The sequence below is a fragment of the Mesoplodon densirostris genome, chromosome 9 (assembly GCF_025265405.1).
Source record: "Mesoplodon densirostris isolate mMesDen1 chromosome 9, mMesDen1 primary haplotype, whole genome shotgun sequence".
Lineage (NCBI taxonomy): Eukaryota > Metazoa > Chordata > Mammalia > Artiodactyla > Ziphiidae > Mesoplodon > Mesoplodon densirostris.
Genome location: NC_082669.1, coordinates 90547346 through 90562874, shown reverse-complemented (window position 1 = coordinate 90562874; position 15529 = coordinate 90547346). Strand labels below are relative to the sequence as shown.

Sequence of the window (15529 nt, the reverse complement as noted above, 5' to 3'; positions counted from 1 at the left end):
CCCACCGCCCGCCCCCCCGCTCCTCCTCGCAGAGATTCTAAATGTCCTTGTTTTTTTTATTATTCACAGAAGACCAATATGCCTTCGCTAAATTTATCCAACCTCTCAACTGTACTGTCCTGAATAGAAACCCTGGAGGCCTCCCTCCTTGAACCTTCTAATATTCTCTAATTTGTATCAGTTGCTCTTTTGATCTGCTCCCCAGCTGTCATCCTGGGACTTCTCTTTACTCTGCTTCTGGATTGGTTTAACCATTTTTTTTTACCTACCTCAAATACCTTCCTCAGAAGGATATGTGGGAAATAAATATTGAGTTTTTGCATGCATTCCTGAGAAATGTTTTTATTTCATTCTTAATCAATGATTTAGCTAGGTATAGAGTTCTATGTTCACTATTCTTTTTCTTCAAAATTTCTAAGACCTTGCTTTCTTATATACTGGCAGGCATCATTGCTAATGAGAAGGTGGATAAACTGATTTTTGCTCCTTTCTAAGTTACCTTCTCCTTTCCTCCCCAGAAGCTTTAAAAATCTCTGTTTAACCTTAGTATTCTGAAATAGCACAATGATGTGTTGATACTTGTTGGACCCTTTCATTTTAGATAATACTTGAATATCAGAAAAAAAGATGGAGAAAATTTCCATAGACTAAAATAGGGCAGGGAACACATAGAATTCCATTTGGAGGGACTGGTATGGAAGAAAATATGAATTTTAGAAGTCATATGACCATGACTGAGGTACAAAAAGGCTGATTTGCTTGGCATATAAGGAAATAATAGTCAGAAATAGGAAGATTGATGGATGTTGTCTCATTGAAGGCCATGACTATTAGGCTGTTATGTATTTAAAGTACATGTTCAGAAACAGGCTATAATTGCTTTCCTGTTACTTGGATTACAGCTTAATGATCAAACTTCTTACTTCCCTACTCCTGCTACCTCCTAGCAACAGGATAAGACCTCATCCAACCTACATGAAGCTGCTTCAGACTGCGTATGCTCAGCTCTGTACGCCATTGAGAATGTGGAAACCAACTTGCCATTAGCCATGCAACTTTTTCAAGGAGTCCTGACATTGGAGACTGCCTATCATATGGCTGTGGCACGTGAAGATTTAGACAAGTGAGTAATTATTAAAGGCAGTAGACCTGGATTCATATACAGTCTGGTGTTCTCTTAAGTCACCTTTTATTATTTATCTATCCTTTGTGATTCTTCGTGACTCTGTGTAAATATATACATTGCATCCTCAAGATGCTCTGCTATTCTCATCTGAACCAAGAGTGGCAAATCAAATGCAGAGGGAGAGGTTGTGATCATGGAGAGTAGTAAGTTTTTGCACTTAAAAGGGTAAGGCTCTTAAGAATTAGGGATGCCCTTTGAAGTATCAAGTGTGATTTGATGGGAATTTTATTCAGATGTTTTAATAATTGAGAATTTTAACTGACTTATGAGTCATTTGCTTGTATGTATAGAAGTATGTGATTTAAGGAAAGATGTTTGTTATAGAAATTGTGATACAACGTAGCAAGTAATCACTACATGTCCCTTAGGCTGAGGATTGCTTTTATTTATTTGATTAACTGTGTTTGTACACATAATATCCAGATTTCTGACTTGATGTTCTCATTCCTCTTTCATTTACAGAGTTCTGAATTACTGCCGTATTTTCACTGAACTGTGTGAAACTTTTCTTGAAAAAATTGTTTGTACTCCAGGCCAAGGCCTTGGGGACCTACGAACTCTAGAACTGCTTCTTATCTGTGCAGGACACCCTCAATATGAGGTAGTGTTTATTCTATGCTAATGCCATTATTTTCCAAGTTGTATGTCACATATTATCTGCATTCCATTTTCTCCTGTCCAGCTTTCTATTTGTGGGAAATCATAGTTTTATTTTTAATTAATGTGATGGGGAGTTTCCTCTGTTTTGAATTTTTTTAAATATATATATTTGGGCTTCGGCTTTGATTCTTTTCTATTTTCCTACTTGGTTAGCTGGGCTGACTGGTATAGGAACCTGTTAGCAAAAAAGCCTATTACTTTTCCACTGAGGCACCCTCTCTAGCGTCAGTTATTCTTTAGAGCTTTATAGCTAAAGAAAAGATACCAAATCTTAACTTGTGGAGACAAGTTTTAACATACAAAAGTTTTTTCCAAACTATGGATGAAAATGAGAATGGCATTGAAAGGACTTAAAGAGTCTTCTTCATCCCAAAATTTCTAAGACATGCTGCCTCTTTTAAGTTTGCTAGATTAAAAAAAAAAAAAACAACTCCTTATTCAAGAAGCTTTATCTCCTCTTAATAGTATAAGTGAGAAAGAACTCCCAAGCTGGGTTAGCTCTATTGAAATTGCTCCATTTTGGATCATTGATGGGAAAGGATGGTAGGGCCCCTCTTAGGGAGGGGCTCAGTAGTCCTGTGAGTCTCAGTCCTTTTTCTTTGATCATATAAAAGATAATGTGTATTTGCTTGACATAATCTCATGAGGATATCTAGATTTTGTTGAAACTTAAAACATTTTTGGGCAGAAGTATTGTACTACCTAATAATTATCATTCCTCTGAACAGTGCCATATGTAAGATGAGCTGTGGCTTGTACAGGTATTTGTAGGTGGTTTATCTGGTGAGAAGTGTTTTAATCTCAAAAATAAAATGAAATAATTTCAGAATTTAGGAAAAAATACTTTTAAAGAGACTTCCATTTCTTTTTTTTTTTTTTTTTTTTTTTTTTCTTTTTGCGGTATGCGGGCCTCTCACTGCTGCGGCCTCTCCCGTTGCGGAGCACAGGCTCCGGATGCGCAGGCCCAGAGGCCATGGCTCACGGGCCCAGCCGCTCCGCGGCACATGGGATCCTCCCAGATCGGGGCACGAACCGGTATCCCCTGCATCGGCAGGCGGACTCTCAACCACTGCGCCACCAGGGAGGCCCGAGACTTCCATTTCTGTATCTGTTTCTCTAAATTCAGAATCCAGTATACTGTTGGAGAAGTTATCCCAAGGCTAGACAGAGAATGTAAAGCCAGTCATCCTAAATGGAGTTTTGGGCCTAACATGGAAAGATATAATTTGGGAGGATAATAATAAATCTGCTAGAAAAAAGGTGGCCTCTTAACTGGTTCCACTCATATTGTTTTAAAGTGTTTCTTTCCTATTGGCCCTAGTAATAATAAAACTGCCTTCTTTTCTTATTCAAATAAACCATCTTTTCTCTTTCTTTTAATTTGATAGGTAGTAGAAATTTCCTTTAACTTTTGGTACCGACTAGGGGAGCATTTATACAAAACTAATGATGAAGTTATTCATGGCATCTTCAAAGCTTACATTCAAAGGCTGCTTCATGCCTTGGCTCGCCACTGCCAGCTGGAACCAGACCATGTAAGTTTTCTTCTCTACTTAATCAAGTCTTGATTTCCTCTTCTTTTCAATGCTAACTTGAAAAGGAACTGAAAAGATAGAGAATAAAGCTAATGGAATCTGTGGGTTTTCTGTCACTCTAGCTTACACTGAAGAAGTCAGTACCAGTATAATGAAGAGTGCTAGGTCTATGTAAAAAGAACTCAATCCTGCTGAGCCAGTTATTCTTCTGGGAATTCACCTTAAATAATTCTGCAGAAGAAAAAAATTGCTATTTTATGTACAAAGCATTATCTATAAAAGTAAAAAATGGTAAACCCATGTACAAGAGTATTAGAAGAGGAAATTCCCTGGTGGTGCAGTGGTTATGACTTGGTGTTTTCACTGCTGGCGGCCCAGGTTCAGTCCCTGATCGGGAAACTAAGACCCTCAAGCTGTGTGGCATGGTCTACCCCCCCCCAAAAAAAAAGAATATTAAAGAGTTATGTATATTATTATGTAGCATTCTGATGGATCATAATGCAGCAGTTAAAAATAATAACTTGAGATAGCAATAGTTGGTATGCTAAATGAAAAAATAATGTCAGATTTTATAATATGTATTTTTAATAGCATAAAATATGTGGTTGGATTAAAACTAACACAAAGGTGAAATATTTGTATGAGGATGTGGAAAATAACTTATGACTCCCCCCCGACACATATGTGCAATTTTTCTTTATATTACTTATACTAATTTTATAAGTTAAAATAAAATATAATCTATTTGCTTAGAATAAAATATACTAGAAATATTATAAAACAGTCCATTGGAAAACTCTTCAATCTCATTCTTTGCTTGGTCACTTCAAATTTTGTAACATTTATTTCATTCTTTTGGTTGGTTGGTTTAATATCCCTGTCCTTCAACCTATAACTTGGTGTGGGTTTTTTTCCTATTGCTTACTATTAAATCTCACATGAAAACTGTCTATTCATTTTAATGTTAATGTTGTTATTTGAGTTATGGTATTTTGTATTTCCACAGAACCTTAGTGATGATTTAGTTTAGTGGTTTTCACTACTTTTTTTTTTAAAACTGAGGAATCTTATCTTCAGCTACATATTGCTTGGAAGCCTGATAAGTAAATAAAAGCCGGGCTGCTCTGGTTTAAATGGCTGTGCTTGCTTGATCCGTTTCTTCCCTTTGCTAGTTCTGTGACACCATTTCCCTGGCAGGTAATTCCTTACACTTGTAGGTGTATAGTGCTTTATAATTCATTATCTCATCTGAGACAGCCATTGTTTCCTCCTCATTCGTTGACTTTAATTTTTTCATCTTAAAGCAAGGAGGTTGAACTAGATCAGCAATTGTCAATAATACTAAGGGCTTTTCCCAGATACTCATGGTCCAAGATTCTTATACATGCCCATAACCATCTCACAATTGGTAAGCCTTAATTTACTCACAGGAGGGTGTTGGAATAAGAAAAACTTAAGCATGAAATGTAAATGATCTCTGTATTTTTTTTTTTTTTTTTTTTTGTGGTACGCGGGCCTCTCACTGTTGTGGCTTCTCCCATTGTGGAGCACAGGCTCCGGACGCACAGGCTCAGCGGCCATGGCTTGTGGGCCCAGCCGCTCCGCGGCATGTGGGATCTTCCCGGACCGGGGCACGAACCCGTGTCCCCTGCATCGGCAGGCGGACTCTCAACCACTGCGCCACCAGGGAAGCCCGATCTCTGTATATTTTAATGAAATATTTCAAATATACAGCAAAGGGAAAATGATTTTATAGTGAATATCTGTATACCTACTACCTAAATTCTACCATTAATATTTTACTATACCTGTCTTATTATGTATCTGTCCACCTATATAAAATTCTTTTTAAAGTCTAATATTCTATTCTGTGTCTAGTTCTTGTGATAATGGTTGATTTTGGTAGATCTTGCACTGTAAAGCTTCAGAGGCTTATTCAGTAATAAAAAGCTAGGCCTTATCTAGATAGGCTAATAAACTCTTAAGTTACCACCTCTTCTAGGTCACTTCCCACCCCCACCACTCCAGATTTTTCCAACAGCAGGCAAGATGTAGCTGGGACACACAAAAAAAGAGAAGCATTTCTAGTAGTCAAGGCAGAGGATAGGCTGTATTGACTTGACACACCTAAAAGTTTGGGATACCCTCTAAAGTAAAATGTCTTTGTGATTTAGGCGATTCATCTTTGTGTTCATTGGGACTGGACTGCTTAATGGCTTTTTTATTCTTGATTTTATAAAGTAAATGAAAGCCTTAGTTTAAAACAAATGTTATCTGATTTGAAATTTTAGGAGGGGGTTCCTGAGGAGACTGATGACTTTGGGGAGTTTCGGATGAGGGTGTCAGACCTGGTGAAGGACTTGATTTTCTTGATTGGGTCTATGGAGTGTTTTGCTCAGGTAAGCCCATTTGGAGATTCTTAGCAGTTTTACCAATCACTTTAATTGTGTTAACTTCTATGTCTTCTCTAAGTGTTCCATCTTTTTCTTCAATCTTGATAGCTAAATGGGACAGTAGATATGCAGGTGCCTAGCACACTGCCTGGCATATAGTAGCTATGTTTGTTTAGTATCTTACAAGCCAATTGCAGTGAACAGTTCAGTTATGGTTTACACTATAATCTTGCTAGTGAGAGTTGTTCCACTTGTTCAGTTGAAATGGAAGATCATGGATAAACCTTAAAGCCCCCAAGATACTTATAGGGAATTTGGACCTAGCCAGGAAAATAGACAAGTTTTTCTGCTTTAATAATTATGTATCAACTCCTGGCAACTCTTAGTTATTTGGCATTTCCTTTGTTCACATTTATGGTTAGATTCCTTTGCGGTTTCATCCCAGAGGTGACTATACTAGAGTAGAAGAATCATAGTCCTGTGGTTTTCCTGACAATCAGTGAGTAGCATTTTACATCATAAGGTTGCAGTCACCACCATTCCACATCACTTAACATTAGCATAATGTCAGGTGGTTTTCATATTGCTGGATCATGCTCTGAATCCTGAAATACTAGTTTTAATGCTTTGTCAGCAATACTGAACTAACCTAATTTGGAGGGATGGGTAATCCAGGCATTTTGTGTATTTGGGGGCATCATCTGATCTAGAAAGCGTTAATAAAATTGTAACTATATTTCTTTATATTAAACAAAGTTTGTTTCTTGACCTAACTAGAAAGGGTTGGGGATTCTTAGAAAGCAGATTTAGTGAGATCCCCAGATCACAGGCAGATGACCTGTGCTCAGATTTCAACTCTTCTCTCACTGGCTCTGCAGCTTTGAACAAGTTACTTGTTCTTCTCCAGGCCTCAATTTACAAATTTATATAAATTATTAGTCTTGTCCAAGATGTGGACTGTGGGACACCAGTCTCATGAGATGTTCTTTGCCAGAAAAAAACAGTTCTGTCAATTAAAACTGGAAAATGACTTAAATAGTATATTTAAAGGCTCTGTGAAGTTGTACAAGAGAATTGTTTAATTTTATCTTAACTAGCAGCGTGTTATTTGACTACAGAAATCTTATTTAGACTAACACCCAGTCACATTCCACTGATGGATATACCCTGGGAAGTTTCTGGACATCTCTGAGTATTCTGCTTGGTCTTTCCCCATCTCCTCTTGCTTGGACATGGTATTGTGATGGGTGCTTCAGAACAGCTACTTTTTAGGAATTTAATCTATGCTACTAGTGTTGATGCAGACAAGTAGTTAAAATAATAGAAATGTAAAGCCAATGCATATGCTGAGGTTTTACATTATATCTCATTTTTAAGTGTGTTTATGTATTTATGAGTTGTTATCAGGACCAGGAAAAGACACTCGTGTAATATGTTTTGTTTTCTCCATAATACTCATTTTGTGGGGGTAGACGATAATCTTGATATACTCTTGGGGACCTAAATGGGTTTGTTTCAAATATTAAACTAGTATTACTTAGAGTTAGTGAAGATTTGAAAAATGAAGATACTATTTTTCCCTGGCTCTGAGAGATAAATTGAGAAACAAGGGGCTAGATTTATTTTAACTAACAGAGTTTTTTGTTTTGTTTATTCTGGAATTCTATTCTGTTTTCCTTTTGATGGATCCATAATCCACCTCTTCTTCTCTAGTTATATTCTACTCTGAAAGAAGGCAACCCACCCTGGGAGGTGACAGAAGCGGTTCTCTTTATCATGGCTGCTATAGCAAAGAGTGTTGATCCGTGAGTGTCTAATAAGTCTTTTGCTGGGAACTCTTAATATCAGAGGAAGGAAAATTACATTTTTCTCATATGGGATATGTTTGGAAACTCTTAGAACTTCTTACTTCTATAATGCTGTCTAGTCTTCTGACTTCTAGAGTCTAGTCCAGAGTAGCATGCATTGTTGATATCCATGTTTTAACCACATTTCCTAGAGTTAAAATTATTTTGTTCTTGATGCTAGGAAAACAATGCTGATTTATCTTCCCAACCTAGGTTCCCTTGTGAAAGTTGGTATAATCAAAAATTTGTTAGACTGTTAAATTGTTGGCACTTGCTTAAAAGCATTTGAATAGGCACTAATTTGGCTCTCACCTGCTTTTGTGACCTTGGGTGAGTTATCCTTACAAATATTTAATTATATTGTTCTCCTTTTTTCCTGTCTTGGAGAGTCCTTTGTAAGTTTCAGAGAGGCCAGGCATAGGTACCATTTCACCTAAAAGAATAGCAAACTCTAAAGGGCAATTTTTATTTTTGTTTTTGTCATTGGAAAATTTTAAATTATTAGAGTTTGATTTCTAATTGCTTAGCATAGAAATTCTATTTATTACTTCAACATGAATCCTTAAAAACAGAATTTACTTTGTTCTGTGAGTTTATAAATCAATGCTAGTATCTGTCAAGTTTTCCTGTATTGTAATCAGATGTCTGCAGTTGAGCTCTCTGTCCATGGCCTTGGTTGGAGAGATGGTTAAGGCTTCTATTCATAAAATGTACAGTGCTTCTTTCTTAGCTGTCTTACAGGGTCTAGTCAGTGAAATCTTATGTTGTTTCTAATACAGTAAATATTTAAGGAGATAGAGTAGGTTTGTTTTTCTCTATTAAGAAGTTCTGGTCCTGAATCACATACACTATTTGATCTTAAACCCATTTGGTATCTTTTGGAACCTCAGTAACAGTCTGAAGATTATTACACTAATAATCTAACTGATTTGTGTTGGTATGAGAAAGGATGGGAAGAGAGTCTCAATAATTAGCTTAGTGCCCATAGGAAGCATAAGGCATAAATGAGAGAAGATTATATTTTGTTTTTTGTTTATCCACATTTCAAGCCAACTGCATGATTACAATTTTTTTTAGTGTATGAAGGACTTAATAGACTTAGTGTATCAGCAAGGAGTGCTCTTGCACTAATCCAGGATTTATTTGCATTTTAAACATCTTTCATTTCTGGATTACGTTCTACCACTTTGGGGGCATCCTCCACTCTGCTTAAAGAACTTCAGCCAGTATTCTTGGGGAGTGAAAAAAAGAGAAGGAAAGGGAAAAAGTTAATTCATGGAGCTGTGGAAAGTATTTGGATAACTTTAATTTTCCCTCATGTTCTAAGTCAGGGCACCTTTATTCCTATAGCTTGTGTTCTTATTTCTTTAATTAGTGAGCTGGCCCACCCATGCTTACCTGTTCTTAAAGTATCCATTATCCAGCTATAAGAAATCTTTTGGAGAATAACAACTAATAGCAAGTGGTCTAGAATTATTTATTCATTCATTTAGCCATTCAGCAATATTTATTGAGTGCCCACTGTGTGCCAGGCACTGTTCTAGGTGCTGCAGATATAGGAATAAATAAAATGGATTCATTAAAAGAAGACTTTGATCCACAGTAATTGCCTGCCTCTCCAATTTGAAGAGCCTTATTTGACAGCAGGATGTGTCTTTAGACACTTCACCGACATTCAGAAGATTAAGGAGCAGTAGTATGCTTCTCAGCTGAAACAATGATATCTTCCATTTCTGCCTTTTCCCCCTTTTTGAGGGTTAAAAAACTTTCATACCAGATGTTAAGCACTTTTATCCAAATGGTTATTTATTTAGAAAGAAACCCTTTAGCAATGATTTGTGTCATTGCAGCCTGTTTTTTAGCCAGAACCTAACCTCTGAAATTGGTAACTCTGAGTACTTGCCTTCTAAACTCAGGGAGAACAATCCAACACTTGTGGAGGTCCTAGAAGGAGTTGTCCGTCTCCCAGAGACCGTACATACAGCTGTGCGATACACCAGCATTGAATTGGTTGGAGAGATGAGCGAAGTGGTTGATCGAAATCCTCAGTTCCTTGGTATGTGTGAACACTCTCCTCTGCAGCTGCTGCTTCTGATTTTTCTGATTTCTTTCTTTCTCTCTCTTACTTTTGCTTTTGTTTTCCTACTTTCTCTTTTATTGATAGGTAGAATGTTCGTAGACACTGAGACTAAATATATGAGTTATTACTTAGTTGATACAACATTTTATAATCTGATCAGACTTTGGAGAAAGGACCTTTGAAAGATTAGACCTCTAGATAGGGAAACAGTTTGCTACTAGTACTCTGCTTCAGCGTAACTATTTCTGTCTTTGTTAGGCTTTGGCATAGGCTTGAGCTAATCAGACTGTCCTGTAATTCTAAACTAGAAGCTGCTAATAGGCTAAAGCAAAGGGGTGTGTGTGTTATTTCAGTGTTAAATACATGCTCCATTTAAAAACTAAGAATTATTATTGAAACTAAATAAGTACAAACTAGAATGAAGAGTGTTGAGTTATATAACCTCTGGCTGCCGTTACTGACTTGAAAAAACAACTAAAGATCATATAAAATAACTTTAGAATTGAAAGTAAATTTAGAAATAATTTATTCTTATCCCCTCATTTTGCAGATGAGGAAACTGAAATACAGAGAGACTAAATAATTTTTCTAGGTTAATATATATTAAGCCCACCTGATGTTCAAGACTGATATATTCTGAGAATTTTAAGAATTCTCAAATTCGTGAATATCATTAAGTTTGTGCTGTACTTATCTTTATTACCACCTTTCGACTTGATTTTATTTTACACATGATCTTTTTTTATTGACTGAAACTCCTACTTAAAAAGAGATGTGTGTTCCTATTTTCTTGTTTCTGTATACAGAACATATAAGATAGATAAGCTTATTACATCATAGCTGAGTCACTTTCAAGTTCAACATACCATTTAAAAATTTTTCCAAAATACCTATTTTCTAATTCTTAAATCTCTTCACTTCCATTATCTGTCTCAAAATTTGGCTTTCTTTTCTGAACACTTTTTCCACAAAGAAACTAAGTGGGTTTATCTGTTTGTTAAGACTTACATTCAGTACCACCTGTAGTATCTCATTCAAATTTGTGCCTCAATTAGAAGACAAATTGCTGAGTGTTCATACTTAACTCTAGAATAGTCAAAAACACAGATATTTAATTTGAGAATCATTGAAGCCTGTAGCATTTGAGTTGCGTGGACTAGGTTTTAGATTCTAGTTCTGATTCCCATGCTAAACAGGCCTTTTTTTGTGTGTGTGGAGGGGAGCAGGTTCATGCTGGGTTGGTGCATTGTTTTTGTCATTAGACTAGAAACGGAGATAACTTTTAAATGGGCTTTCAGAGATTGCTTCTTTTATAAGGTTTGGTATGTGGTTACTCTGTAGTACACATAAAGTGCTCTTTAACCATGTATGATTTTTCTTAGGGTTTCTTCATAGAAAAACATTCTGATTTTTATGAAGCAAGGTAAAGGATAACTAGGATTTGCTTTATAGGAATTCGCCTTTGTAATCACTTTTCTTAGAACGCTTACATTTGGCAGAAAGTAAAACATAATGAATTAATTCTTTTAGAAGTGCTGAAGATCCATCTGTGTGGTTGGGGGCCTTTTATAATTATAAAGAAGCAAGTATAAAAGTGTCAGCTTTAGATAACTCATTGTCCTGATTAATGTAGACTGCTTTTTTTTTTTTTAAACAAAGTGACTAATCTCTGAGTATAATGGTACTCTCTGAGCTTTATCATCTTTCTTACATTACCCTATTAATACTTGGTTATATCCACCAGTGGTTTCAGACTGAATCAGTGGTTTTCAAACCGTGCTCTGTGAAGCCCTAGCAACAAGCAACAGTTGATTTCCACAAGGAAAGAAATGGAAGATAAATAGATAGGACTTTCTCTGACACCATTTGTCAGTGAGATTAGCTCCATTTTTATATGTAAAAACATTGGAGTTTAAACACATTTCATTTTTTTTTTTTTTTTTTTTTTTTTTTTTGCGGTACGTGGGTCCTGTCACTGTTGTGGCCTCTCCCGTTGCGGAGCACAGGCTCTGGAAGCACAGGCTCAGGGTCCATGGCTCACAGGCCTAGCCTCTCCGCGGCATGTGGGATCTTCCCGGACCAGGGCACGAACCTGTGTCCCCTGCATCGGCAGGTGGACTCTCAACCACTGCGCCACCAGGGAAGCCCCACATTTCATTTTTTTTAAATGGTTCTTTTGCTTAAAAAGGGAATGTAAAACCTTTGTTCTAACAAATAGAAGTTTTCCTTGAGTTTCAAATAATGTAATCTTTACGTATGGATTTTCTCCTTAGACCCTGTGTTGGGCTATTTGATGAAAGGACTGTGTGAAAAACCTCTGGCTTCTGCTGCAGCCAAAGCCATTCATAACATTTGCTCTGTCTGCCGAGACCACATGGCTCAGCACTTTCATGGACTCCTAGAGATTGCCCGTTCCCTTGATTCCTTCATGTTGTCTCCAGAAGCTGCTGTGGGCTTGCTAAAAGGTACTTACTTAAGATATTAAGAAGGAGCAGTCTCTAAGCCACTTCTAGGTGTTATATCAGTTGTATCCCACTTTTCAGTGGCAGTTTACTCAGTTATGGGGAAGGTCACTCAGAGGGGAGGGTGTTGATTATGTGTACATGCATTCTTAGAATATTTTAAGGCTATATAACTAATACAAAGTGCTTACAGTATTTATAGCACGAACCTGGATTTTGAGTGGAGACAACACATTGGAACTAAACATAGTTCCTTTTTGAGTTGGGGGAAAGAATAAAAACGGAGACCAAATAAGCATTGCTATACCAAAGAAATAAGTGGAAATTTAAAGGTAGTGTGCCTGGCTCAGTCCTATAACTAGAAGCCAAGGGTTCTGGTCGCTTAATGGTCTTTAACCAGTACTGATCAGTCTTCCCTGATCAAGAGGCAAACAGCCAGGGTGGTGATGAAACTCAGAGTTATGGAAGAACTAGAGATATTATGCTAGGGGGAAAGACTTAGAGGAGACTTTAACACAGTGGCTATTTTTAAATATTTGAAAGATTATCTTAGAAAAGAGGGAACAGGTTTATTTTATGAGGAATTGATTGTTGACAGTTTACTGGCTCCTAGAAAGAAAATGCTTTGTAACCATACTTTCTGAAAACAAATCAGGGTGTCCTGTGAGGTAGTGAAATCCTTAAAGCTAGTATATCAAATAAAAGATTGAGCAATCTTTTATTGGGGTATATCAAATAAAAGATTGGGTAATACGGCCTGTGCAGCATCCTTTAAGTCTCTGTGAGTGGCAGACAGCCTTGTCCAGATTGGATGACTGTTAAATGTCAACTAACCGTTCTTTCTCACTTCTACGATCAGGTTCCCTACCAGCCAATGTAACTATGCATTTTCAAGACAGATTTTCTTTTCTTTTCAATCTTCTTTTGCCACATTTTCTGGCATTAAATCAGGTCAGATTTTTCTTAACTACTGCCAGTGGGTATCGCTGCCATCTTGTCATTTTCTAGTGAAATTTAACCTTGATGCTAATGTGACGTCTAACTTAGAATGTGGCATCCCAGTTATATCAGTGGTATCTTCTAGATATAGAAAACTTTTTAGTAACATTCTTTTCTATAGGGATGAATTAAAAGGAGAAAATTGTATGTTAGATTTTTCCCCCTAGTTTTAAATAAAAAATCTAATTCATCCATGGTTTATAGACTGTCAAGAAAAATCAGTTTTTTATTCAAATGTGAAGGTTTATGGTTTTATTACTGTTTATTTGGGGGGAAAAGGGAGAGGGGAGATTTTTGCAACTATTTAAAAATGAAAGAAAGGCAAACTTAACTATTACTTTTCTGTTCAAAGCACTCATTTAAATCTTTGAAGAATTGGAAGTGGGGCTATGTATTTAAACATTTTTAAACCAATAGGCTGCTGAGGAGAAATAGTTTAATATTAACTTCAGTTGTAAATGTAAATGTGAAAGTCAGTATGGTCTTCTAAGCCAAGTAAAGAAAAACCCAACCATAAATAACAAACTATTATAATTTAAAAACAGTGCTGATCTTTTTGAGAGAATGGAACCAGTCATCCTTTTCTGTTAGCCATATGATGTAGACCAATGAATTACCTCAGTTCAGCTTTTATTTTCTTCATTTGTATCATCTTTTGTCTTTCAGGGACAGCACTTGTCCTAGCCAGATTACCTTTGGATAAGATTACTGAATGTCTTAGTGAACTATGTTCTGTTCAGGTTATGGCATTGAAAAAGGTGAGTCCAATTAAGTAAGGGGTGAAACAAATATAATGTTTACATGTTAGAAAGGAAAAGACAAAATTTTTTATTTGCAGGTGGTCTTTTATCTAACCAGAAAAGCCAAGAGAATGAACTGAGAAGTTATTAAAATTAATAAGTTTATCAAAGTAGCTATATATATGAAATAAGTATTCCAAAATCAGTAGATTTTCACTGTATCAGAAATACCATTTACAAGATGACAGTGGGAAAAACACCATTCAAGTTAACAACCAAAACCATAACCTACCATGTTTCCTTGAAGAGTGTTGTAAAAACATCAGCTCTTCTCAAATTACTTTTATGGTACAATAGCAATGAACATACCAGTGGGATTTTTAGGAGAACTTGACAAAGTGACTCTAAAGTTTATCTCTAATAATGTGCTGGTAGAAGTATCTAAGAAATTTTAGGAAAGAAGAGTAAGAGGTGGCAACTTGCCTTACCTCATAAAATATATTATAAAGCTATAATAATTTTGAAGCTTTATATTATAAAAGTATAATATAAATATATATTATATAGTATAATACATATAATCTATATTATAATGTATAATGTCTGTAATATCCTAAACATTGTAAAAGAAAATGGGAAAAAATTAACGATACTGTTTTCTACTCCACAATGATCATATAGTAAAAGTTAATACGCATTCCTGGCCAGGATGCAGTAAGATGGAGGAAAATAATTTGCTAATATGAATTTAAAAGTTTTTACCATTTTGAGTAACTTTCAGGAATCTGTCACAAGGAAATAATCAGAGATTGAGACAGAGGTTGATGTACAAGGGTATATATTGCAGTGTTTGCTGTGGGTTTGTATGTGTAATGACTGGGTGTTAATATCTGTCTCTTCAGCTGTTGTCTCAGGAGCCCAGCAACGGCATATCCTCAGATCCCACTGTGTTCTTAGATCGCCTTGCAGTGATATTTAGGTAAGAAGAGAGATGCCAGGTTCCTGCCCTGGGTTAAAAGCTCAAATGAAACCATTATGTATTGAAGTAAGGAAGTGTTTTTTCCTCCGACTTCCGAGTACCTCCTATAAACTCCCTCTGTCAGGAGACTAATTTAGTCCTATTACAATTGCAAAGGCAAATTCTAAGAATTTATTTTTGGTAGACCTTTGTCAAAAGACCCTTTAAAATGTAATTAATTCTCTATGTCTCTAGATCAGTGATTCTCAAACTTTAACATGCAACAAAGTTGCCTGTAGTACTTAAATTACCAAGGCAACAGATTGCTGGGTCCCATTCCCAGAGTGTCTGATGGATTGGATCTTGGATAGAACCCAAGAATTTACATTTCTAATAAGTTCCCAGATGCTGTTGCTTTTTATTCCAAGGACTACCCTTTCAGAGTCATTGCTATATAGTGTATGGATGCAAACAAATAATAAAGCCTCTTCAGTAACCAGGTGAAATTAAACTTTCTTTGAAGTCAAGAGGAGCGTAATGATTAAAACAGCATTAGAGTGACAGTGTTCAAAGAGTGATCCTTTCTTAGTTACATAATATAATTAGTTGTGTAATATAATTTGCGAGTCCTGTAGGTATAACTGGAATATCAATTAATAGTTGCATAAA

At 36.2% G+C, this 15529-nt stretch overlaps 1 protein-coding gene across 1 annotated transcript in view; it reads left to right on the top strand.

The window, feature by feature from the left end:
* The window catches only part of TNPO3 (transportin 3), a 95126-nt gene that overhangs the window by 53032 nt on the left and 26565 nt on the right, over positions 1 to 15529 (top strand). The window contains exons 6-14 of the mRNA XM_060108770.1: positions 948 to 1123; positions 1649 to 1787; positions 3235 to 3381; positions 5673 to 5780; positions 7488 to 7579; positions 9538 to 9677; positions 11975 to 12166; positions 13829 to 13920; positions 14805 to 14881. Coding sequence (XP_059964753.1) covers positions 948 to 1123; positions 1649 to 1787; positions 3235 to 3381; positions 5673 to 5780; positions 7488 to 7579; positions 9538 to 9677; positions 11975 to 12166; positions 13829 to 13920; positions 14805 to 14881 — 1163 coding nt within the window. The remainder of the gene's footprint in view (positions 1 to 947; positions 1124 to 1648; positions 1788 to 3234; positions 3382 to 5672; positions 5781 to 7487; positions 7580 to 9537; positions 9678 to 11974; positions 12167 to 13828; positions 13921 to 14804; positions 14882 to 15529) is intronic.